Consider the following 23960-nt stretch of genomic DNA (forward strand, 5'->3'; position numbering starts at 1 on the left):
GGAAATACTTGCACGTGATAATTTTTAAGTAAAAATCCTGCACTAATTGAAATAAATAAAAATAAACTGAATTCCAGGACTTTTAACACATTTATTTAGTACTATTTAATCAAAGCTTTGAAGCCTCAACAACTGAGCAACAATGCGTGGATTTGAATCAGCTGTGACGTTACAGCTCCAGTCCAGATCCTTCTCCTTGGGCGCATTTATTGAAGTACTTCATGCACTTTCTAGGCTTCTCTTTCTTTCTTTGATCACAGACCTCTGACACACAATCTGGCAGCTTTTTGATGCACATTTTCTGCACAAGAGTAAAAAAAGTAACTTAACTGCACATCGCGGCTATTTTTCGTTTGTCGTTTTCCTTAGAATAAGCGGGATCACACCCCTTTTAGTAAAGTTGAATCCATAGGGCACGGTATTTTAAGTAATATATCATACTCGAGAGAAAGTGTTTCATCACACTTCTAAACACAAAGGAAAGAATTTGATAAGCGACTTACATTGCAGTTTCTTGTACATTGTATGATGTGTGCATCAACGCCCAAGAGCCATGCACCCCCGCCCCTCCCGAGGGTACTCCAATATAAAAGAGGAGGGAGGTGCTTGTCAGAAATTTTTAAAAGAACGGTTACCCGTAACAGGTATCAAGATCCTGTTTTTATGGGTGTGGCTCGGAAATTTTTTCACCCCTGAGAGGTACCAATTCTAAAACAACAAAGTAGCTGACACTTTCATAACTTTTAATGGCGATATATGTGATTGCATCGAATACCTGCTACATGCACTCGTAAAGTTTATGAAAGCATCGTCTTAAACCAGTTGAATTCCAAATATCTCCTGTCATATTTTCTCCGCTTAAAGCCCTAAAAGGTACCGCGAAAGTTTCCGCAGTGGACCTTTTGAGGCTGAAAACCCTAAAAGGTATCAAAACCGCTTTTTAACTCCTAAAAGTCACGACGAGCAACCCCGTCCTTTCTTTTACGGGAGACCCCCCCTTTCCTGGGCAAGAGCATCGTCTCTTGTAACGCGTTCGTGATTCTTTAGCTGTAACTCATCTCGTGTCAACCTGTTTCGCCGTTCCGCTAAAGGACGTAAGGACAAGAATGGTTCCCTTGTTTAATAATTAAAAGGAAAACAAACCTCTTCATCATCAGGATCGTATTTCCTTATAACCCTCTTGAGACACTTTTCCACATTGCTTGAACAGCTCTTCAAGCATTTTTTAAGCGCCTTCCTTAGGCATTTCTGTCGAGAAAAAAAGAAAAACATTGCTGTGGAAATAATTTTAATAACGGAAAATGTGGACATAGGATCATATCATTCTTCTTTGTAGTAATTACAGCCTTTGCATGATATTTTTCACATCCTTTTCTGCCATCTTTCTGTCCACATTGGCCGGTACATTTGGGCCTGTTGCACGGAAGAATCACGCCTGACCTCAAACAATGGCTCGAGTGAAAGAGAGCTTAGAAATTTTTCTCAAACATTTAGGTTATTACACGCTTGGAAAAAAAAAGTCTTCATCCAGATTGTAAAACATCTAGAAACCCACGTGAAGAAAGGAGACAAGCAAATAAGAGTTGATACAGCTGAGAGTCCTGTTTAAACAATTATTTAGAGTTTCTTTAATTTCTCTGTGAATCTTTTTTGGAGCTTACACTCCTTGCAGGAAGCCTACAATATGGTTGATTAAGCAGAATTACGTTTCACAGCTCAGTTAACTCTCAAGACTTTGAGTTCGGCCAGGACTGTTCAACTGAAACTATGCCACTCCTCTATAACATCAAATACCATGTTTGTGTTGAAACTAGGTACGAATAATTGTAAAAATTTCGCTATTCCCATACGTAATAAGAAATAAATGAAGGGGAGATCCACAACCCAAAGATAGCAAAAACCTATACACGATCCTGAAAGAAAGAAGTTTTCACGCCACTTTTGTAGGGAAACTCTAACAGTGCAAGTCGCGTCACCTGCGAAATTTCTTTATTGCATTGAAAGTTATAGTTATTAACTTAGTCAGCAGTACAAGGTTAAGGTTAGGGTTAGGGTTAGTTACTATCAACCCTACCTTATCGCCATCATCATCATCGTCGTCGTCGTCGTCGTCGCCGTCGCCTTCGTCGTCATCATCATCATCGCATTCGTCGTCATCGTCCTGTACTGGATCATCCTCCTTGATTATCTCTTCCCCGTTGAAATCTTCCGCTTCAATTAAGGGGTTAGCGTGAACCCAAGTTGCCAACAGGGCAAATAAAAACGCAAAAATCAACTTCATGATTCTCAGATTTGACTTTTTTTGTAACTGAGTGCCGAGCGTAACTCGACCTCTATTCGATTAGGTGGCAAATGCTGCGAAGATTGAAATTGGAAGTTATATTACGCGAGTTGTTCATCTAAATGTTGATCTACGATATAGACGCCCACCGAAAAACAAATATGAAAAGCAAATAGAACAAAAATTGATTTTGAACTCCGAACAATTGATTTTCAACCTTTTTTGTGACGGTTTACACACCTTTTTCCACAGATGAAAAAAAAAAAACAATGACAGTTTGCGTGGGAAAAATTGTTGTCAATAACTGAAGACGATGTTCAATTGAAAAGGTTTTGGGACAAGTCATAATACGACCAAAATCTATCTTGTCACGTTACTCAACGATAAACTACAATTCACAATTCCTTCCTTAAGATACATAGAAGGATTCAATTAGACGACCCTTTCAAGGAAGAGAACTATGCCGGTATATTTTCCCAGCTGCATGGTTCAACCAAGCCAGACAAGTCAATGTTTACAGAACAGAATATAGGAGAAAGGGTAGATTGAAAGTAAAGACTACAAACACTGATAAAAAAAAATTGTATCAGTAACACAATCATACTAAACTTTCATGTGCGTAAAGGTCCAGCAAACTTGAACTATCTAGTGTATCATGGTGCGAAAGTTAAATTTAAGTGTGAGGTCGAGGATTTTTGTGTCACTGAGACACAAACCTCCCATTTATTTGTCCAGACACTAAGAAACTGATTGAAATGACAAATTATTTGAACAGTTGCCCCATTTGTATCCGTATGCAGCTACACCAATTATTAAGACGTTGGCTTTGTGCGGCAGTTCTCAATCACCGTCTTTTCAAACCAAGAGACCTGTTAACACGAACTGAGCAACAATATGTTTAAGCAGTTGGTGGAAATAATTGCTTTGTTGCGCGCGCCAAGGAAAACCCGTTTTGTCTCTGCGCAGGTGACATGTCAGTAAAATCTCGTCAGGCTTGAAACTGGCTTTTGTTTTATATGCTATGTTATCGTCTTCCAGCCAGGCCAGTGGCTCTTGATATTCAGCTGAGTTTATCCTCTCTCTGCTGCCCAACCAGAGCCTACGTCAGACGACACAAAAAAAGGGATAAGCAACTTTTCGTTTCCCGGAAATATGTAAACATGCCAATCTTGTGCACGTGAAAATCTTGTGATTTACTACACTATGAGCCTGGTTTGACTATGCAATATTTTCCCTAAATATCGATATTCAGTTTGGACTTACCTGAGTGAAAGACCCATTGACATTAAAAAAATGCCTGAATATAATTGTTTAGTTACTATAATAGAGTTTAAAGGCGAGTTCCATACAAGCAAAATTTCCTGAAATCTCGAAAGAAAATCTTGACTAGAAAACAAATGTTCTAAAAAAAAAAAAAGAAAAATAGAAGATTGAGATTAAAATAATCAAGGGCACTGGTACATAAAAACTGTCTTCACGAAGCCACTAACGAGTTATAATTACCACTAACGAGTAATAATTACCACTAACGAGTTATAATTATCACTAACGGGTAATAATTACCACTAACAAGTAATAATTACCACTAACAAGTAATAATTACCACTAACAAGTAAAAATTACCACTAACAAGTAATAATTACCAATAACGAGTAATAATTATCGCTAACGAGTAATAATTGCGAGGTCGTTGCAGTCAGCAGAACAGTGATTGACGGTTAATTTAAACTCTCGGGTATTAAACAAACAAGAGATGGTCCGCGGAAACCCGGGTCCTACCCATCAGTGATCTGACTGGTTCAGCAAACTTCCATTCGACATATGGAGATTTTAGGGAAATTGATACATACTCGATTTGGGCCGCTTTCCATTCAACACAAAAATTCGGAGACAATTGGCATGGAACGAAAATCCGAAACTTGTTAAACTTCCGAAAATTTGAACCATTCAACCGAAATTCCGAGAGGAAAAACAACTGAAAAAGAAACGTTTGGTAGGAAATTTTCGAAAATTTATGCATACCTCGTAAAGTTCCTTTTGTTCCATTCGCTACTGGACATTTCTGAAAATAGAAACTAGAATTTTTCGTTAGATGGAAATCGCCCTTGGTCGAATTGATTTGAGCTCGATTTCCGCCACTCACTCGAGTCCGCTCTTCCTTCCTCTCCGCGCGTGCTCCTGTCTGGAATATGCGCGGCGGCTGGTAATCGAGCCCGGCCAAAATCAATCGAGCCCATCGTCCATACAGTAACGTCGTCGTCAGGCTCGATTTCCAACGCTGTCTCGAGTCCGATCTTAATTCCCCAGTGGAGCGCGGGCTCCTTTGCCGAACAGCGGTCGGTAACTTACGTCATGCGGTTGTAATGACCAGCCAATAGACCACTTTCGATATATTAAAATTAATTCAGCTTGGCAGCGAGGCTTAGAGGACATAAACAAAGGAAATAGAATGAACATGTTTATTCATTTCTTTTGTTTGTGTCCTCTAGGCCTCACTATCAAGCTAGGATAGCTTTCATGCATACCCATCGTGCAAATCGATACGTGTGAAAAATTGGAAAGAGATCTAGGAATAAGACTAGATGACGGCTCTTTCTAGGTTTGTGTGAGGAAACCGGTTTTTCCAGTAGAAAATCGTATGGAACGGTCCTTCCAAATCGAAATTTTTTCGAAGAAAGGAATGCCTTCAAAGATATTCCTCATATCTCGGTATTTCTTAGTCTCCTTCGCAGCCGTTATTAGGGTCGTTACACAACGGGACGACCCTAATAACGGCTGTAAAGGAGATTGGTTTTTACTGGAACGATCGAAATATCGCTGTATCATTAGCTTCACCGTAACTTTCAGCCGTCATGTTTGTTCTTACAATTTGTTAGTGCCCAGTCTCTTTAAGAGAGAACCCACTGCAGATAATTTTTTGTTCGATAAAATACGTACCGTTGTTTTGGCAATTCTGCTTTCTTCAAGGTAAAAAAACCTACTTCTTTAACCCAATATTATATTTTTACAAGAAAAGGTCGACCCTTTTGAAATGGTACACGCACGTTTGTTGTGGATGAAATGGCACTGCTCCATTTGGCGGAAAATTCTCGTCCCTTTTTCCATACAAATGGGAAGGAGTTTTGAATTTTTTTTTTTTTTTTTGGCCATTTCACCTTAAGACTCTAAGATTTCTTCAACAAAATAACGTTAAACTCCCCGTGGGTCACTTAGCGCAGAATATCTTATGTTGTGTTCACTTCCTGTTCCCATGCTGTCCTTTTGGTTTTTATTTCGCAACGTCGCCGGAGGAATTTTAAAACGGAGGTTTCACTCCGAAAACGCATTAAATGTTTTCCGTCCACACTACGCTTGAGGAATTTGAAGCGCAACAATCACCGGTCCAACATAAAGGAAACGCCCTGGGGACGAGGTTGTCACTGGTCATTTTGGATTTGTGTTCCAGGAAAACTCGGTCAGGGAAATCACATGGTTATCGTGACGTCATCGTTTTCGAAAAGCTCCGTTTTCAAAATGTTTTCTGTCCGCACGAAAACGAAAAGCCGGCGTTTTCAAATATAAATTGCACCAGTTTAAAGAGCGTTTTCGTAAAGCTCCGTTTTCGCGTCGGATTAGCGTGGACGGTAGGTCTAACCATAGAAATAAAGCTGCGTTTTCAAATTCCTCCAACGTAGTGTGCACAGGGCCCTCATTGCGATTCCACAGTTGTTTAACCCCTCGTGTAACTCGTTCCCAGGCCGTTCTTTTTCTTTTAGTCTCATCTTGATAATAAGACTGGGAATGGAAGCTGATCAACATTATTTATAATGATCAAAAGGCATAATCGTCTCGTGTTTGAAAATTAAATGATATATCACCTCATCCTAGAAACGATTCTCTACCGCTGAAGAGATGTCAGGAACAAAGCACACAACATCAACCTCACAATATTAGAATAGCTACCGAATTTTCAAACGTCAGTCTGATTTACTAATCTTGCGGAATAATGATCTAGTTATAAAAGCCATTTTAAAGTTTAAAATATATTTATTGTTCGAAGACAGCCAGCACCTGGAAGCTGTGCGAGTCATTGTAAACAGAAGGTGTTAAATTTAATAGAGCTTCTTCAATATCATCTTATTCTTCGCCTTGTTCTTTCCCCAATACCCAGCGATAAAAACGAACCGGTAACATCAACAGTTGAACGATCCAGTCAAACAGTGGAGCGCAACAGGGAGAACAACACTTGGCTGAAAACGAAGAAGGACAGTTAATATGCAAATTAGAAATAAAGTGACTGACTGAAAAGGACCTTATCTTTTGATGGCTTATTTGAATTCGGTGGGTTTGCAGCTGATTTCAGTAAGTCGAGACTGAATACTTTGATCGAATTCAAAATATAAACATTTTCAGTAAAAGATCTTTTTATGCCTGTAGGGTATCAGCAAAGATAATTTTGAAGACTTAATTATTAAAGGCAGGCGTTTTCAAGGGAACAATAAAACTTTTAATACTACGCTTAAATAATAAAGAGTTTTAGCAGACCACAACGCCAGCGGTAACGCCGAGGGACGCACGAGGCCAGACAAACGATTTGACAAACGCTTATTATACTGATCTTGGTACCTCTTAGCCTTCTTCTTGAAACCAAATATATTCAACGAAAAAGGACCAAATTCTTATTAGTTAGCCATATATTCTTAGTCATGCTATCTTATTGTTCTATTTTGCACAAAATTAACCATGACCTCTACTAACAATTGAACACGTTTGGTACATATTTTAATAGCTTGTGCAAGTTTTTCCATTGATGGACGCTCTGATCGATCGATCGCGATCAGATCTAGATTCTAGCGAATTTTAAAGGTAAACTATAAATTGGTTCATCAGGTGTTTCACCCGCAGTTGTCCTCGCCATAGCCGTTGTCTATATAATAGGGAGCGACTCTTTTGTACTCAACCACAGAACTTCTTGTTGACCGCCTAAAAAACGACAAGTGATTTCTAGCGAAGATTGTAAAGCTATACATCTACAAAACACCTTCAAATTAACTTGAAATAAAAAACATTAAAAAAGACGTGATTTCAACTGGGCCTGTAAAACACTTCAAGAGAAGGCGGTACTGCGTTTACTTTCTAGGGCGTTAAGCTTTAGATATTAGATTTCAAAAGGGAGTAGAGTGGCTATTCAAGACAATCCCAAAAGGTCAGGTCATTTTAACATACCTGGAAGCAGTATGAGCCACACAAGACAAGCAATAAGTGTGAGGAGAAAGACAAATGGAAATAGGATGAACCCAAAGCAACAACGAAAACAAGCGAAACACTTCGCTCCACAACCCTTCGTCTCTTTACTCTTTTCGCTCGAATCTTCCTCTTGACCCGATTCGACGTCTTGGCCACCCACGAGTTGGGCCGATTCACTATCTTTGTCCTTTCCTCCAGTTCCCATTTCCCAAACCCAAGCACAGAAAAGCCAACTAAAGGTTTAAAACAAAGCGGCAAACGTGTGTCAGTCAGATGACAGATGTTTGCACGCGCATGTTGATTTCCTCTCCGAATAATTTCCCAGCCGGTTGTCCACAAAAATAACCATTCATGATTGCCGAAGGGCCCTGATATTAGAGATAATGCTATTTGCATTTTCGCCAGAGTCTTATTGGACAAGTCTTCGTCGAGACGCTCGTGTTTCACACCTTAATGGAAAAATTTACATTTCAAAAGTACTCAACTTTTTGTTCTCTCACGAATATCACGAGTTTGTTTCTCATTTCGAGATCTAAACGTTTCCGAATCGTAAACGTCGCGGATAATACTAGGCGCGACGTTCCTTTACCACTTTATCATACCACTTTCCAAGGTCGAAGAGGCATTCGGATCCGCTTGGTGGCCGAAAGTTAGACGAGATCTTCTTGTTTTTACATTACGGTTAAGATGTACGCGGGCAAATCTTTTGTCGACAAGTGAAAACCACCAAAAAACGACGAAAATGTTTAGTAGTCCTATATTTCATTACAAGTTTTGCACACTTCTATGGCAAGCCTCGTTGAGAAGGAGCGTGTGAGAGCCAGAGGACTGTCAGCAGGTGTTATGAAAGAGCCCCATTTTTATTTCGTTTTTTGACACTTATCATCCACATCAAAACAACTAAACAGGACAGAGAAGGCAGTTTAACAAATCGCTTAATTTTGACGTCCCGTCACGTTAAAAGGTGAAAACAGAAAAACAATATCAGCACATCCTGCTAAAACAATTACTGTGAAAGACTTTTAATGTGCAACGACTTCAACCTGGCCACTTAAAAGTTTTCAACCAATCAGAGCGCGATTTTAACGAGAAGAGTTTGAGTTTGTTTGTGATCTCACCAATCATTTTTGAGCAGCGTAAATATTAGCCTTTGGATCAGACAATATTGATTGGCTTCAAATCACTTTAACAGCGCAACATTCAAGAGAAGAAAATGATTTGCACTCAGCGCAGACACTTTGAATGGGCGCATGTCCCAGTTGTCATCTATGCACTCAGCTGGGTCCTGAATTATTTTATCACGAGACTGAAAATTAATTTTGTCAAATAATATCGCCTGTAGCTCTGGGTAAGGAAAATTTTTCTGGTTTTAGAGTTTGGGTGTCCACACTGTGTTCGCAATCATTGTAATAGTCACTAGACTGTACACAGTTGTTTTGTCCCCGCTGGGTTGCGTTGGGGTGGGCCTTTCCACAAATATCCGGAAACTTTTTTGAGATATTTAAAAAATATTAAGAGATTTAGAAAGTTTGAGGATATTTATAGCTTTTCTTGGTTTAGCCCCTGTGTTTTCCTCGCTATTTTTTTTGAAACAATGCTCAGTTCTGCTATGCCAGACACAATCCAGTTCAGTGATTTCCCACTTGAAAAATGTATTCCATATCACTAAAAGCGCTAAAGCAGCAATTTTCCAAAATGGCGGATGCTGTATGGTAACATCGAAGCCCCTGAACTCCTACCAGTACAACTAATTTTGGCCTAAGTGATTCCAAATCGGTGTACTTTTCCAAGAAAAAAAAAAGAGATATTTGGAGGGTTTTCCGAGATGTTTAGAGATCGCTTTGTGGTATTAAAAAGATTTTTTGAGAATTTTACGAGATATTTGAGGAGATGCAGTAGCCCACCACTAGGAGCGTGCAACTACTCCATATTCCTGTCACGGCGTTTTCACAGACCCATCTATTTTAAGTTTGAATTTACCGCGAATTCAGACCCCCGCAGGAAACCCAGTGACCAATTACAAGCACGGACTTAATTTTTACCTGACATCATCATTTCACCGGAAGAAGTGATGGGCTCCTGATGTGAGGGAAGTCATTTATTTCCTTTCCGATGCGCGCTCATATAGACCGGAACTGATTGCGCTGGGGGTTGACTCAAAATTATTTTTGTCGCAAGGGTTCGAAGTTGTTTTTGTCACTGTACCGGACTTTTCTGTCTAGTTGAGTTGTTTTCAGTTGCCGCACCATAAAGAGTTGTTTTTCTTTGCGCTAGTTCTAATAAAACTACTCTGTTGCTCGTTTGCTGCACATTTGAAAACAACGTAATTTAAACGTATGTCATTGGCAGCTAATCAAAACTGTCTGTTCCAACAGCTAACAACTCCGCTGCGATCTTGAACAATATTGGTGAAATCACAAACAAACTGAGAATGTTACGCTATGTTAACACTTGGTGCTCGAGCACGATTCACGCCGAGCTCTAATGTGAACACGCCTTTTTCCAAGTTCAGACACAGTGCTCGTGTCCAGGTTAAGGTCTCGACCTTGCACTCGGGCACTACACGGTAGTTGGGTCTTTGTAACACACCATGTCTGAACGCAACACTATTTTGTGCTGGTGCCCAGGCCCATGCGCTCGGGTACCAAGTGTGGAGACAGCCCATCTTTTAAAATTGTGCTATAATTGGTTGAAAACAATGGCTTTTAGATCTTACATTTGAATTTCGCATTTGTCTATACCTGTTCAGAGCGCCTATTGGTCTCAGAAGTTGCCGAGGTTAAATATATAACGTCAGAGTTCAATTTCAAATGAAAATACTAAAAATAGCCGCTGTCGTTCGCGTTCTCCAAAATACGCAGAATTTGGTCATTTCACGTTGTCGTTGTGCAGAGAACGGCAAAGAAATCAACAAAGATTTTTAACGGTCGTGCATAGCCATTGGTCTACTCATTTAACCTTTTGTTTGGTGGCGTTTTCGTTACCGTTGCCGTCGTGGTTTGCTTAAGCTCTGTAGTGACAGAGGGGGGAAAAGCGTTTGGATGGTGGACTGCTAGACCGGAAATGGAGAAAAAGGTCCTCTCACAAGGCCTTCGTATGATACTTTAGACAGCGATCAATTTTATTTCCCTATAGGAGAATACAAGCAAATCTAACTATATGCCAAATGCAGCTCAAGGCCCTCCTGTTGAAAATCCTATCTGGATAAAAGCAACGTCTATTTTATATTACTAGACTTCGCACCGAAAGATCGTCAGAACCCAGCGAATCAGGTTTGAACTATTTTTTTTTGGGGGGGGGGGGGGGGAAACACTGTGCGTTACGATACATCTTTGGTTCAGTCTTAACAACAGAATGTAGTTTATTCAATTGAAAATTGCAGGTCTCGTTTGTATCTACAGTTTTCTTCTTCAACTCGTCGAACACAGGAGTCCAGCCGGGATGTCTCCAGTCGTCTGTTACTATGAGAAAATTGTACCCGCGTCATGAAGTGTTTACAAGAGAGGACTGGGACGGGGGTAAAACGGACTCGTCACTAGTCCACTCTTAAGTCTTATGAGACAAATTACACCCGCGTTTCTTGAGAGACGACTGGGAACAAGCCATGGCGTCAAATTTCTTCTGTTTTTATCAGTGGGTTATAAATTTCATTCTGATTGTGTTTCAAGCTCTGCACACTGTCTCTTGATTTCGTCGCACAGTTCTGCCCGTTTTATCGGTTCCTGAAAGACAAAAATAGAAAAGCAAATGAAAAGTCGCAATTGTTCAGACTGAAAAAGAGATGCATATATAATTCACCAGGTTGAAAAGAAACAGGAGGAGGCAGCGTGGCCGAGTGGTGAAGGCGCCGGACTTGAAATCCAGAGGTCGCGGGTTCCGGGTTCAAGTCTACTTAGCTGGAGTTGTTTCTTGGTACACCCCAGTTCAACTCCTCCGTCATGCTTGTAAATAGCCAACTGGTCTGCCTCCCGCCAGATGAGATTCTTAAGCCTAGTATGCTTACTTAAAATATTTCTTTGTTTCAGTTTAAGTGAATGAGAACTAGCTAGGTGTAGCTAAGCGCATTGACCACTATAAAAACAACAACAAACAAAAGACCAGCATTGTGTGGTTATGTTACCTCTGTTCTGGAGCTCATTTCTCTAAGAGTTACAACACCTTTCTCGATCTCACTTTCGCCAATGACAACACAGAAAGGAACTCCATTTTCTTCGCAGAATTGAAATTGGTTCAGCATCTTTGGGTTCTTTTTGTAAAATAATTCAGCCTTGGAAAAGGAGAGAAAAACGCAACAAACCATAAATTAGCGCTGGTAAAGGCAAATTGTGAAGACAAGCCAAGTGGCCCATCAGACCGGTAGCATGAAGCGACTAGGAGTATTTTTACTCCTCCCTACATGGGATGCTACATGTAGTCCATCGCAGGGTTACCCCCAGCATTAAACTCGCCGGTAGTGCGTACCCATTTAGACACCGGGAAGGAGACAGGCGTTGTGAGGTTGCCCAAGAACACAACACAGTGTCCCCGGTCAGGGCTCGAACCCGAACCGCTCGATCCGGAGACGAGCGCACTAACCATGAGGCCAACACCCCTCTACAAACTAGAGCTGGAGCTTACTAGAAAAGCTTTCACGGATATCACTTCTCTGTATGTCACATGTAACGGGTGGCATACGGGTGAGATGTCGTGGAAACCGATTCAACCTTGTACCAGATTGCCGGGTTGACAAGATATCTTAACGTCACAGCAGGCTGCACGAGTTTGAACGAACACTGAAACCGCCCTGGACGAGAATAACCCTTACTCTAAATCAAATGCCAACAGTAATATTGACTGTTTACTGGTGTCACTAGGTATAACTCCGAGCACATCTCCAAAAACAAGAGCAGCTCAGCACGCAGATCATCATGTTTATGCGTTCGTCACTAGTGAAAACCGAGCTTGATGTAGTTTAAGCGAACGTCAGAAAATTAATATCTTCAAATGGTTATTACCTTAATTCCTGCATCCCACAGCTGGCAGGCAAGTTTAAGGCGTTCATTTAAGAGATTTTTCTGACCGGATGCTACTAACACCTGCGTCTTTGTGGTTCGCACTTTGCCAGCCGCCTGCAATATCAACAAACATGATCGATCAAGTACCCTGGACTTCTTCACTGAGCAAATAAATAAATAATGTTACTTAAGTGTCACATGTATTTAGCACTGGTGTGCTAACTGGGGTCACTGTAAATAAATAAATAAATAAATAACCAAATATTTCAAACGGAACGTAAACTATTAAGAATCCCAACTAGTGGGAGGGTGACCAGTTGGCTTTTTACACAACGCCGTCGAGGAGTTGAACTCGGGACTACCGAGAACAAATCTAGATAGCGGTATTAAAATCCAATGCCCAAAACCACTCGGCCACGCCGCCTCCCCACACGGAATGGGTGATAAGTTAACACTACCAGGTATATGTGGAAATTGTAAAGTGCATCCTGAATAAGTTATATGTTACTGTACCTCAGCTTTAGCTTCCAGAATGGAGAATATTCTTTCAATTCCTATGCTTACACCAACACAAGGAACCTCGAAAATAAACAAAAATCAAATAAACAGATGTCAGATCTCTTAGCATACTCAAGTGTAAAGTTTTATTTTGAGCAGTGGCCAAAATATTTTAATGACAATGCATTTCTTTAAGTTGCTTTCCTTTTTATTGACGGGATAAACAGTTTACCTAGAGTATTGAGCAAATAAGTAAATTAACAACAAAAAAAAGAACTACGTCACAGTTTGTGCATCTTGAAAAGTTTAGCCTAAATTTTTCAAGTTCGTCGTTTGTAATCCAGAGACTGAGCTCCTTTAATAATCTATTGTCATGGAATCGAGTATCAATTTGAGTCTTAATTCACTTTCAGTAACTTTTCCAAGTACAGCAAATCTGACTGACTCAGACTCTAAACATTTGCTCTAGTCTGCCTAGGATGAGCTCCTGACAGCCAACGAGCATAAAAAGAGGGCCACTTTTTATCGATCCAAGCAGCATCCTCTACTCGCTTGGCAACAGGTGCATGGCTACTACCTGAAGTTCTGATTGACCAGTACATTGCTTTGTTTATGTTTACACTCACCATTTGTAAGCCGTCATTATGAGAACTGTTCTCTTTCTTTTCATCACACAGGAGTGTTACCCATTGAGTCACACCCAAGTGAGGTCACACCCACTGATTTTGCACCACTGAACTCATTATGGACTTTCTATTTCGAGTTAGCCTTCACTTTCAATGGATTAAAGAATGTGAAATAAAAATGTTTTGGGTGATTTTGTCAGTGCGTGCAAACTCGCTTGGTTGTGAAAACTCCAGCTACATGTTCATGTATGTACCTGATACAGTAGTTAGCCATGCCTTACCTTTTTTTTCCTGGGGTCAAACATCCCAACAAGGTTGTCATAGCGACCACCGCCAGCCACTGACCCAACACCCACAGGCTCACCTGGTAAAATAAGCAACCAGTGCATAAACTTTACTTTAGAATGTACCATTTTTGCTGTTCATTTCACTTTAATACCTTTAGCAGCCTTTCCCAGATCAGGTTGTTCTCCTGTTAATATTGCTTCATATATTACTCCTGTGTAATAATCCAACCCTCTGGCCAGACTCAAATCGAAAGACACCTGAAATACAAAAACAATTTATTTACTTTTTAAGGATGCTGGTGCCAAGAATGTTCCCACAAACTTTCCATGCAGCAAAGTAAAGGTCAACTATTGCAAAAAAGGTAAAAAGGGGGGGGGGGGGGGGGTGGAATTTTTAGTCTTTTTGTTGTTGTTGTTGTTGTTGAATTGGAGAAAATCAGTAAAGGAAGTGATCTATGAAAAGAAAAGCGGGGCTCACTGACAATTAGAGAGTAAACTGAAAGTGAGGTTAACGTAACCTAAACCAGTATCAAACACTGAACTTGCAGAGTTGCTTACATTTTTTTCCTTAGGGTGTTTGACATGTGGCGTGGCATGACACTGGGACATCCATCAATTATTGTCCATAAGTTACAAAGTTAACTGTGCAGTGAAAACAAATTTCATGTATGTAGTTACTAGTAGTGACTGTTTGCTCGATGGTAAAGGTAAAGTCTGCATGCGAGCCAAGTGGCCCATCAGGTCGGAGCTTATCCTGGTTTCTGTAGCATGAAGCGACTAGGAGTATTTCTACTCCCCCCTGGATGGGATGCTAGTCCATTGCAGGGTTACCCCCAGCATTAAGTTCGCCGGTACCCATTTATACACCTGGGTGGAGAGAGGCACTGTGAGAGTAAAGTGTCTTGCCCAAGAACACAACACAATGTCCCCGGCCAGGGCTCGAACCTGGACCGCTCGATCTGGAGACGAGTTTGCTTGATGAACTAACCTTATCTGCAATCGCAAACAAGTCAACATATTGAAGAAGAAGTTTCATGTCGTCTAGCGCTGCTTTTGCACTCTTGTTGCTGCTAAGAGCTTCATCGGCTGTCAGGAGTTCCACAAGTTCCATTCCTCCCTTAAGTTTTACGTATTCTCCGATCATATCTGCCACACTTGGCTCCAAACCCTTCTCTCCAACCATTTCTGCTTTCACATCTTCCCAAGGAAGCTACAGTACCAAAGAAAGAAATTGAAATGAATGTCCAGGAATGCTTTGTCAAACATCTACATTAGTAATGCCCAGGACAGCATCAAAACCATAAGTCAATAACAATAAGTACTGTACTGAATAATAAGGGTGCCCAATCTTTATGCTTCTCAGACTCCCAGCAGGGGGGTGGGGGGGGGGGGAGTACTTCCAGAAAAATTGGGTGGGGGTGTGTGGCCCACTTCCCAAAACATTCACCCTATTTAAAACCAAAATCTGCAATTTTCCCTATCCTATTTATGACCTGACCAAAAATTCGATACCCTATTTATGACCTGACCCTTTAATCAATACCCTGTTTCAGACCTGCCTTATAATTAGTTCCCTAGTTCAGACCAATTTTAAATTGCTGTAAACATAATTTGTGAAGGCTTTTGTTGACGGTCTTATCAATAATGATGAAAAAGTAGCTTTTTCTAAAAACATACCCAATTCTAGACTAGAGTGCAAAAACCATACCCTATTTCTGACCAAAATGGTTGAAAAATCTTACCCTTTGGGACCGCACATACCTATATAGCACATATAACGGAGTACCCCTGGGACTCAGACAATACAGACAACTTATTTTCCCAACCTATCCTGAATATACTTAGTTTTACATAACTTTTCCTTAGAATGAAGCTTTACTCAGTTCTTAATCAATTTACCTTGTCTAATTTATCCACGGCTGAACAAATGGATCGAAACTTCTCCTCTGGCACCCCACAAACAGCAAACATACCATCCAGCAACTGACGATGGTTAACCTGCAAGTTACGACAACAACAACATCCTTTATTTACCCTAATTTTTTTTGCTTTTTTTACAAATTGTTGTTAACATTATAAAAGGGCAAATAAACAGAATGAATGAATGAAAAATATTGATTGAAATTAATCAAAAGTTACAATTAAATAAAGGTAATGGCAACCTGAAATAACCAGTGGGTTAAAAATACCAGATTGCCAGTTTACAAGCTGACTATGAATACTGTGGTCAGACACACGCCGTGCAACATACACAGACACATTCAGTACATGTTCAAATCACATGCGTGCATTTAAAACACTTACAACCTGCAAATTACAATGTACTGACCAAGTGGAGTAGGAAATGAAAAAATTTTGTTGAGTTTTGTGTTCTGAATAATTTAACAGGACCACTGAACTGTTCAAATTCTAAGTGCAAGTGAAATGCACCATTATTCCTTCTAAGGAGTTACCTTTATTGTGAAATCTCCAAGTTTTAAATCTGTTAATATTTCTGATACAATCTTGACACACTCAGCATCAGGAATCATGGCGTCATACTGGCCAGCAATATCAATATCCTAAAGGAAATACAAGCAGTTTTTTTTTTTAATACCTTGTAGTATAATGAAATATGTTTGACAGGTCCAATACATTGATTTAAACCATAGCATAGAACATACAGCAAATCATTATACAGGAAAGCAGTTTTATACTTGGTGGTTTCACACCCTTCCCAATGTGCCCCGTGCATATGTTGCACTGATTGTGTTTGCCACTGTATTTTCTATGGCATGGTATAAAATAGTTACTAATAGGCAACACCTTGGAATGGGGACTCATTTTTGGGCAGAGGTAGGTGCAAACTTGGAGATGGCCAATTGTTTTATTTTTACATGTTGCTCCACCCAGGAGTATAAATGGGTACTGGCAAATTGTTGGAGAAACCTAACAAACTGCGGGGGAGTGACCTGTGCTGGACTAGCATCCTGTTCAGGGGGAGTAGAAGTACTCCTAGCTCCTTCATGCTACAGAAACTGGGATAAGCTCCAGCAGCTATGAGCATTTGCCTCCAAGGCTTCTTAAAATAAAAAAAGCCTTGGTGGAAAACGGGTATTTAGTGATTTTTGGCTAAAATTGAACATTGCCAAAACTGGACATTGCTTAACACACCTAAACAAACCCGCGGTATTTTTTTTGTTGCTAGATTTTGCTTCGTTTTTGAGATATAACGTACATGTATGCAAAAAAAGTCGGTTTTCCTAGCGGCATCTTTCTGTCAAACGTGAAACAAAAAAAACTTTTGTGTTTCCTTTGTTTCACTGAACAATGAATTTCGATTTGAACAATTTTGTTTTGTGTTGTGGTGGGCTGGCTAGGCATAAAGCTTCCCGTGATGTGTAAAGCATTCTAAAGCTCATGACTTACACATTGGTAAAATTCCCTGTACCGTCCCCTTGTCATGGCTGGGTTGTCTCGCCTGTATACTTTGGCAATGTGATATCTTTTGATTTTTTCAATTTTATTCATTGCAACATATCTTGCAAATGGCACCTGAAAACACTGTTAAGGTATCTAAAATGTTACTGCGAAAAAGAAATTATAAATTATGGTAGAGGGCAGATTTGATATCACATATGATAAGCCAATTTACTGACCTCTGGTTTATGACATAACAAGCTGGTCCTTCCTATAACAATCAGACCATTTTGAGAAATCATTACCAGTAAATAAATACTCTTCCCTTTTGTTTCAACAATATCAACTATGCTGTTATCGTATTCAGCTGCAATTTGATCCAGCACAAACTTGACGACAACATATAAAATGCAAAAGTTTTACAAGATATCATTCACCATTCACTATTGGCCAAATAATAAATTTTTAATGACAAGTACATCCATCAAGTAAAACATTGTTTCTCCACCTTAAGGATTACACTTATTAATTAATTAATTAATTAATTAATTAATTAATTAATTAATAATCTATTTATTTATTTCTACACCTTAAGGATACTGTCAAGTCATATCTTAGTGACAACAACTCTCCTCCTTGGTCAGCAAGATCATAGATTAATTTGGAGTCTTCACCATACTTTCCAGTTAATGTTTCCTACAAACAAAAGGAACACATGAAAATGAACTGTGAACGTTAGAAGTTGCTAAACTAACACACAACATCATTTTACTCAGCATTTAGATCTAAACAAATCTTTAAGCATTAGAATGCACTGCTGAAAACACACAGTAAATCAGGCACAAGTTTGGAGCAGCATTTCAACTGAGCTTTAAGTCCACATTAAATTATTTAGCATTGTTAAAGCTGACACCTCGTCTAACTGATTATGATAGTTTTAAAAACGCAGAGATACTTCCTTGCTCTAAAATTGTCAAGGGCCTGTTGTTCAAAGCCCAATTAAGCTAACCCAGGTTTAGCAAGAATTTTCGGTAAGGTTTTCTGTTCATATTGTTTGTCCTTCAGTTTTGAATTTAAAAAATCTCAAATTACACAAAACATAGACACTGACAAACATTGTCATACAATTGAAAAATTTAATACTTTGGTTCATGTTTAATCCTGGGTAAGCATTAACCAGCTGTTGAACAACCCAGCCCAGTATTCAAAGAGGTACTCTTGATTTGAATCATAAACATTTGGAAGTACTCAAATCATGGAATGAGGTAAATGTAAAAAACCAGAAACCAAACCAGATGACTGGATCTGGGCTGGCGAAGGAGTTTGTCCCCCAGCAAAACCAGGGTTACTATTGGTCCTGTGGTGAGCCAGATATCTACAACAATGGTGTGGGAAATAACTTACATGTTACCCACAAAATATCCAGCAAAAATACGCAAGACCACAATAGCTATTGCCCCAAATGTCACCACACAATGCCAAATTTAGACTCTCCTTAACCCTAACCATGTAAATGTCTGGCAGTGGACATGCAGTGTGGCAATTGGGAATAATATATGTTAATGACCTCTAAACAGATAACTGCACCTTCATTTCAAAGACCGGAGTATCAATCTGCTCAGCACCATGTCGCTCAAAACAACCGATGATTGCTTTAAATGCCTTCTCTCTGACAGCCATTTGCTTTGGGGCATAGTCCCGAGTTCCCTGCAAACACAAAGAGATAACAAAACATGTACAGATGTGCATGAATTACGATGCATTTAATGATGTTTTTTGAAAAGAATATTTAAATTTTGAATTAACACATAATTATTAACTATGACACAGTGCCCCTGCACAGTGCTCATGTTCGAAAGTCTGATATAGAGTTTGTCATGGGTTAATAAATCCCATAAAACCCTGCAGTATAACTTTCGCTCCTACTCTCCCAGACATAATCAATAACAAACGCTCCAAACATTAACAGGACACTGGTATAATTTGTGTATTGATGAGAATGAAAAATTACTTGCCCAGGAGAAAAATCTAATTGTCCTGGACAGCACTTTATTCACGCCCTGTTATCGCAGAGCTGAATCATCAGAATGAAAGTTTTATGTTATTTAAATCTCCAAAGTCTTTATCAGTAAACAAGCTTCTTTTGAGAAGCTTGAAGATATTCTTTAAACAATTTTCCCTTTATTTGAATGACCATACCTTTGGTGTCTTAAGGACAAACTTCTGGCTCCCCTGATCATTATCAATTTTCTTCTTCAGTTCTACTAATTTTGCTGTTTCTTCTTTTATCTGTGTTCAAAAAAGAAGAGAAAAAATGGAAACACCTGACTGCAAGTGAGCAATATACAGTTTGCTTTAATTATGGTGAGTAAAAGCAGCTCATTTTCAGTGAATTTAAGGGAGCACTTGTAAATGGAAGATTGCCAACTAAAGTGAAATCTGTAAGGACCTACAACTGCAACTTTAAATGTTTGTATACACATTAGCTACAAATATATGATACATGTACAATAAACAATGCACAATTAACCCTAAGCTAGAGGTGCCAATGCTAATCAGATCACTTTTTCAGTGACGATTTCTTTGGGTGTACATAGAGTATCAAGCTGCCACTGACCTGGTTGTCAAGACAGCATGAACAGGAAAAGGAAGAAGCTCGCAACAATTTAGGAATGCTTAAAATATTCCTGATCAATTTAGTGGACATCATCATAATGTCTGGAAACAGAAACCAAGTGTCACCAGTATTCTCCAAATTAAACACTACAAAATTTAGATCAATAACCAAAATGCAAGAGTATTTCAGTGAAGGTCATGACTGATGCCTAACACACACGTACATGTACAGACTGTTAATGATTGCAGCTGAATGGGCATTTGCTGTACAGATTTGTGGGTTGTGAATATAAGTCATGGTATAGAACCACTGAGATGATTTTGGCAGGAATTGAAACAAAAATTCCCTGAACACATTTTCTGTAAATAATATTACAATAATTATTATAATATACTATACTGACTGCTGAGTCAACATCGGTTGGAAGTTGGGAGCGGATTGCTGGCACAATACAGGAACATGCAAAAGTTATATATATTAAGTTTACACAGGTGTACATGAGCTATAAAAAGGCAAATATCTGAAAAAGAGCATCTCCTTTATTAACCAAAGGCCAGGGGCCTGTTTCTCAAAAGCCCGGGAAAAGTTTCAGGCCTGTAAAGCCATTTTTAGTCCATCTGTATCTAAAAACGGAGAAGTGTATATGCCTGAAACTTCTTGTACGAAGGGAACTTCTCTTCATATTAAGAATATGTGAATAAAACAGCTCAGTAATCATAAGGTTCAAGATTTTCCTATGGCTTTACGGGCCTGAAAAGTTAAATTCCGGGGCTTTCGGGAAACAGGCACCAGAAGAGAACAAATTTGTCACAGTACAAGATAAAGCAAAAAATGAAAAGCCCAAAATTGTAGTTTTCCTGCAATGTTCTAACATGGACTGATGGCAGGATGTTCATTTTTAAATTTTAAACTCCAACAATGGATTTCAAAGTAGATGGGTTGACTTTAAGCAAAAGGAAACAGAAATCACTTCCAAAGTAACCAAGTTTGAAATACTGTACAGTAAACAACTGAGAAATGAGGTGTAAATCCAAAGGATTGAGTTTGCAATATTGGAGAATTTGAAATAACCGAGTTTGAATTTAGAGCAGTCTCTAACTGTAGTTTTTATTGACCAAAGCTAGCCATAACTACACAAGTTGAACCTTCAAACCACCCTTAAAGTGCACCTAAACCCAAAATTTTTTTTTCGCTAAAACGAATCTAGGCTTTATTTGAAGCATTTGGGCGAAGAAATTTTTGAATTTGGTTGAATCCTCGATTTTCTATGCCCTTTCAAAGTTGCGCTTGAAGTGTTTCACGACCGCGTTTTAGGGAGTCTGGGGTGGCGGTTCCTGATGACGTCTACCCAGGAACCAAACACAACGGCGCCTCAGTCAACTCTCTGTATTTGCTGGAGAAAATGGAAAACAAAACTAATCGTTCCGATGTATTTTGGGACTAAAACGTCCAAGCTTTGTCTCAGAATCGTTTTGTTTCATCACTGGAGTCAGAGTTAAGTTTCGATTTGGAAGACACCAAAATAAACTTCGATCGAGCACGTTCGACAACTGTGAACTCACTGCTTAGAGCTTTGAGAGCAATTTACAATATTTCAAGCGACGAAGGGGAAGACTTCTTTGCCGACGAGCTGCTTGTATATTAGGAATGGAAAGCTAAATACGAAGTGGAAGAGCAGGCAAACGAAAAGCAGGAAAGAAAACTCAAGGACTGCTTTGGATGGTAATTTCGTCAACTATACATAAGATTCCCACTCGTGTTTATAGCCCGTTTACATTTGTCCTTAGCGAGAATGTATTTTGTCAAGGTATGATTGTTCTGTTAAATCCAGTTTGTGTTTTACTTTCTGTTGAATGCTTTATGTTTATAAGAGCGACGTACGTGTTGCAGTTTTCGAGACTTGATGACCTCCAAAACATTGGCTTCGATCGATTGAAAATCGTGCTGTTTGGATCTGTATTTTTGAAGCTGCGAGAACAAGGTGGAAGGAAACATTTCATACAATTACCGATTTCACATTGTCACACGTTTTAAGTCGTAACTCCAAATAACCAATGTAAATTGTTCTCAAAGTTTATAGTGAAATTCGTCGGATAAGCGAAAAGGATGTGTTCCCTAAGTGGTCCGCAGATAATGTTCTGCGGTCATATTTTCGACGCTATTGCACAGAATCTCTGTTGCACTGCTGATTTCCAAATCTTCGAAAAACTCTGTGAGTCCAACAATTTTGTTGTGATGTAATTCTAAAGGATTAATTTTCTACTTTTATCTAAATCGAAAGAGAAATAAGTGCTGGTTAGCGACGTACAGTTGCAACCTATTTACATATCAGTTAATACGCTTCTTGATCATGATCGGATCACACAACTTTGCCGGTTATGTTATAAATACTGCGGGATTGTAAGATATAGGTTGTCGGTAGTATTTCTAAAAATTTCTGGTCAGCTTTAAGCAGAAAATTTATGAAAATAGCGTTCGAAAGTCTGCGGAACAAATTCCAGTGAGAATTCTTTAATGGTTCTCACAGATTCAGTTCGCTTGTTTCGGTTCAACAAAATCAACTGTCGTTTACGTCTTTATTGTACCATTAGCCGATCATCATCAGTAAATTGTACAGTATATCTTTCTTTAAATCTGGAATATTACTGCAACAGCCGATAGCACCTCTGGAAGGCGTTTCTGCGCACTTTTCGAATGTGTATTGCACAATCCTGAAGGAAATGAGAGGACGTGAGATATCAAACCTTCCTGGGTAGACGTCACAAGAGCCGCTGGACCCATTCTCCTCAAACTCGGTCGTGAAACAAAATGGCGGTGTTTTGGAGCTATTTTCAAGATTTCGTCGGGGCACAGAAAATCGAGGATTTCACGGAATCCAAAAATTTTTCCGCAGAACTATTTCAAATAACAAGTACATTCGTTTAAGCGAAAAAAAAATTTGGGGGTTAGGTGCACTTTAAGCCCTGTGGCCACACTATGCTGAAGAAGTTTGAAAACTGCAGCCTTATTTACAATGTTAGGCCTCTGTCCACACTAAACCGAAGAAAATGTCTACTGAAAACGGAGCTTTTCGAAAACGTTCTCCAATCCAGAGAAATTTGAAAATCCCAGCTTTGCGTTGTAGTGTGGACACAAAAAATCGATGACGCACGACAAACGTGTGATTTCCCTACTCGAGTCTTTTCTTCAAACACAAATCCAAAATGGCGGCCAAATTGGTGCGTTTTCAAATTTATCCAGCGTAGTGTGGACAGAATACATTTGATGCGTCTTCAGAGTTAAAACGCTGTTTTCAATTTGCTCTTGCCTAGGTGGACGAGTCCTTGTTTTTTACCCTTGTTATAAGAAGTTACATTGACACCACGTGAAACCCATAGAATAACGGTACGTTCTCGAAGCCCTTAAAGGCTAAAGAAATTGGTTGAAAAAAAAAACAGTAAGAATTTACCTTCTTTTTAACTTCATCTGTCTGTTCCTTAAGCTTTAACTGTCTAATTATTTCTCCTTGAGTTTTAATCGCTTCCTGAATTTCACTCCTCGAAAATGGACTTACCTTCGAAGCCATGTTGTCCTACTGGCTAGCGGAAACGGTTTGTACGTCATGTAAATGCAATTTAGCCTCCCTTTCATTGGGAATTTTCGTAATGAAGGTGATCAGTTCAAGACGTTTTCTGTTTCCTGTTTCTTACGATGAAAGTTGCATTGATGAAACGTCAGACTGTTTAAAACTGTGTTGCAGGAGTATGATTTTTTCCTCTCAAATGACAGAAATCAACAAGGTCAACAAGAGATTAAGGTGGCTTACTGCAGTTTTGATGGAGTATAAGAGCCCAACTTTTAAACCTTTTGAAAAATGTACCAGAATGTTTTTGCTCTCCCAGATTACTATTTGCTAAAGTCTTCCACCATCATATGTCATACTTGAACAATTTAAACGTCAAAAAAGAGCCAAAATGAACGACCGCGTGCCTAAAGAAAGACTGGGCACTAGTATAGAGTAGGTTTTCAGGTTCCATTCTTGTCCCCATATAT

General features: G+C 39.4%; 3 protein-coding genes across 3 annotated transcripts; all 3 read right to left on the reverse strand.

Annotated features, from left to right (window-relative positions):
• Positions 1 to 60: 60 nt before the first annotated feature.
• LOC145496452 (uncharacterized) lies at positions 61 to 2430 on the reverse strand. Its single transcript, XM_081476113.1, has 3 exons — positions 2075 to 2430; positions 1144 to 1248; positions 61 to 301 (listed from the first exon to the last, which is right to left on the reverse strand). The coding sequence occupies exons 1-3, from the start codon at positions 2279 to 2281 to the stop codon at positions 170 to 172; spliced, it is 444 nt and encodes a 147-aa protein (XP_081332239.1). The 5' UTR covers positions 2282 to 2430; the 3' UTR covers positions 61 to 169.
• Positions 2431 to 3959: 1529 nt separating this feature from the next.
• LOC145497148 (uncharacterized) lies at positions 3960 to 8137 on the reverse strand. The gene is made up of 2 exons (XM_081476947.1): positions 7487 to 8137; positions 3960 to 6510 (listed from the first exon to the last, which is right to left on the reverse strand). The coding sequence occupies exons 1-2, from the start codon at positions 7710 to 7712 to the stop codon at positions 6398 to 6400; spliced, it is 339 nt and encodes a 112-aa protein (XP_081333073.1). The 5' UTR covers positions 7713 to 8137; the 3' UTR covers positions 3960 to 6397.
• A 2198-nt stretch (positions 8138 to 10335) lies between these two features.
• On the reverse strand, positions 10336 to 23513 carry LOC145496450 (histidine--tRNA ligase, cytoplasmic-like). The gene is made up of 14 exons (XM_081476110.1): positions 23377 to 23513; positions 19511 to 19600; positions 18899 to 19018; positions 17912 to 18007; positions 17321 to 17446; positions 16366 to 16473; positions 15812 to 15910; positions 14901 to 15122; positions 14065 to 14170; positions 13907 to 13989; positions 13015 to 13080; positions 12502 to 12615; positions 11628 to 11774; positions 10336 to 11229 (listed from the first exon to the last, which is right to left on the reverse strand). Exons 1-14 carry the CDS (start codon positions 23491 to 23493, stop codon positions 11155 to 11157), a joined length of 1569 nt encoding a protein of 522 aa, XP_081332236.1. The 5' UTR covers positions 23494 to 23513; the 3' UTR covers positions 10336 to 11154.
• Positions 23514 to 23960: the final 447 nt, after the last annotated feature.

The sequence above is a fragment of the Orbicella franksi genome, chromosome 9, assembly GCF_964199315.1.
Source record: "Orbicella franksi chromosome 9, jaOrbFran1.1, whole genome shotgun sequence".
NCBI lineage: Eukaryota > Metazoa > Cnidaria > Anthozoa > Scleractinia > Merulinidae > Orbicella > Orbicella franksi.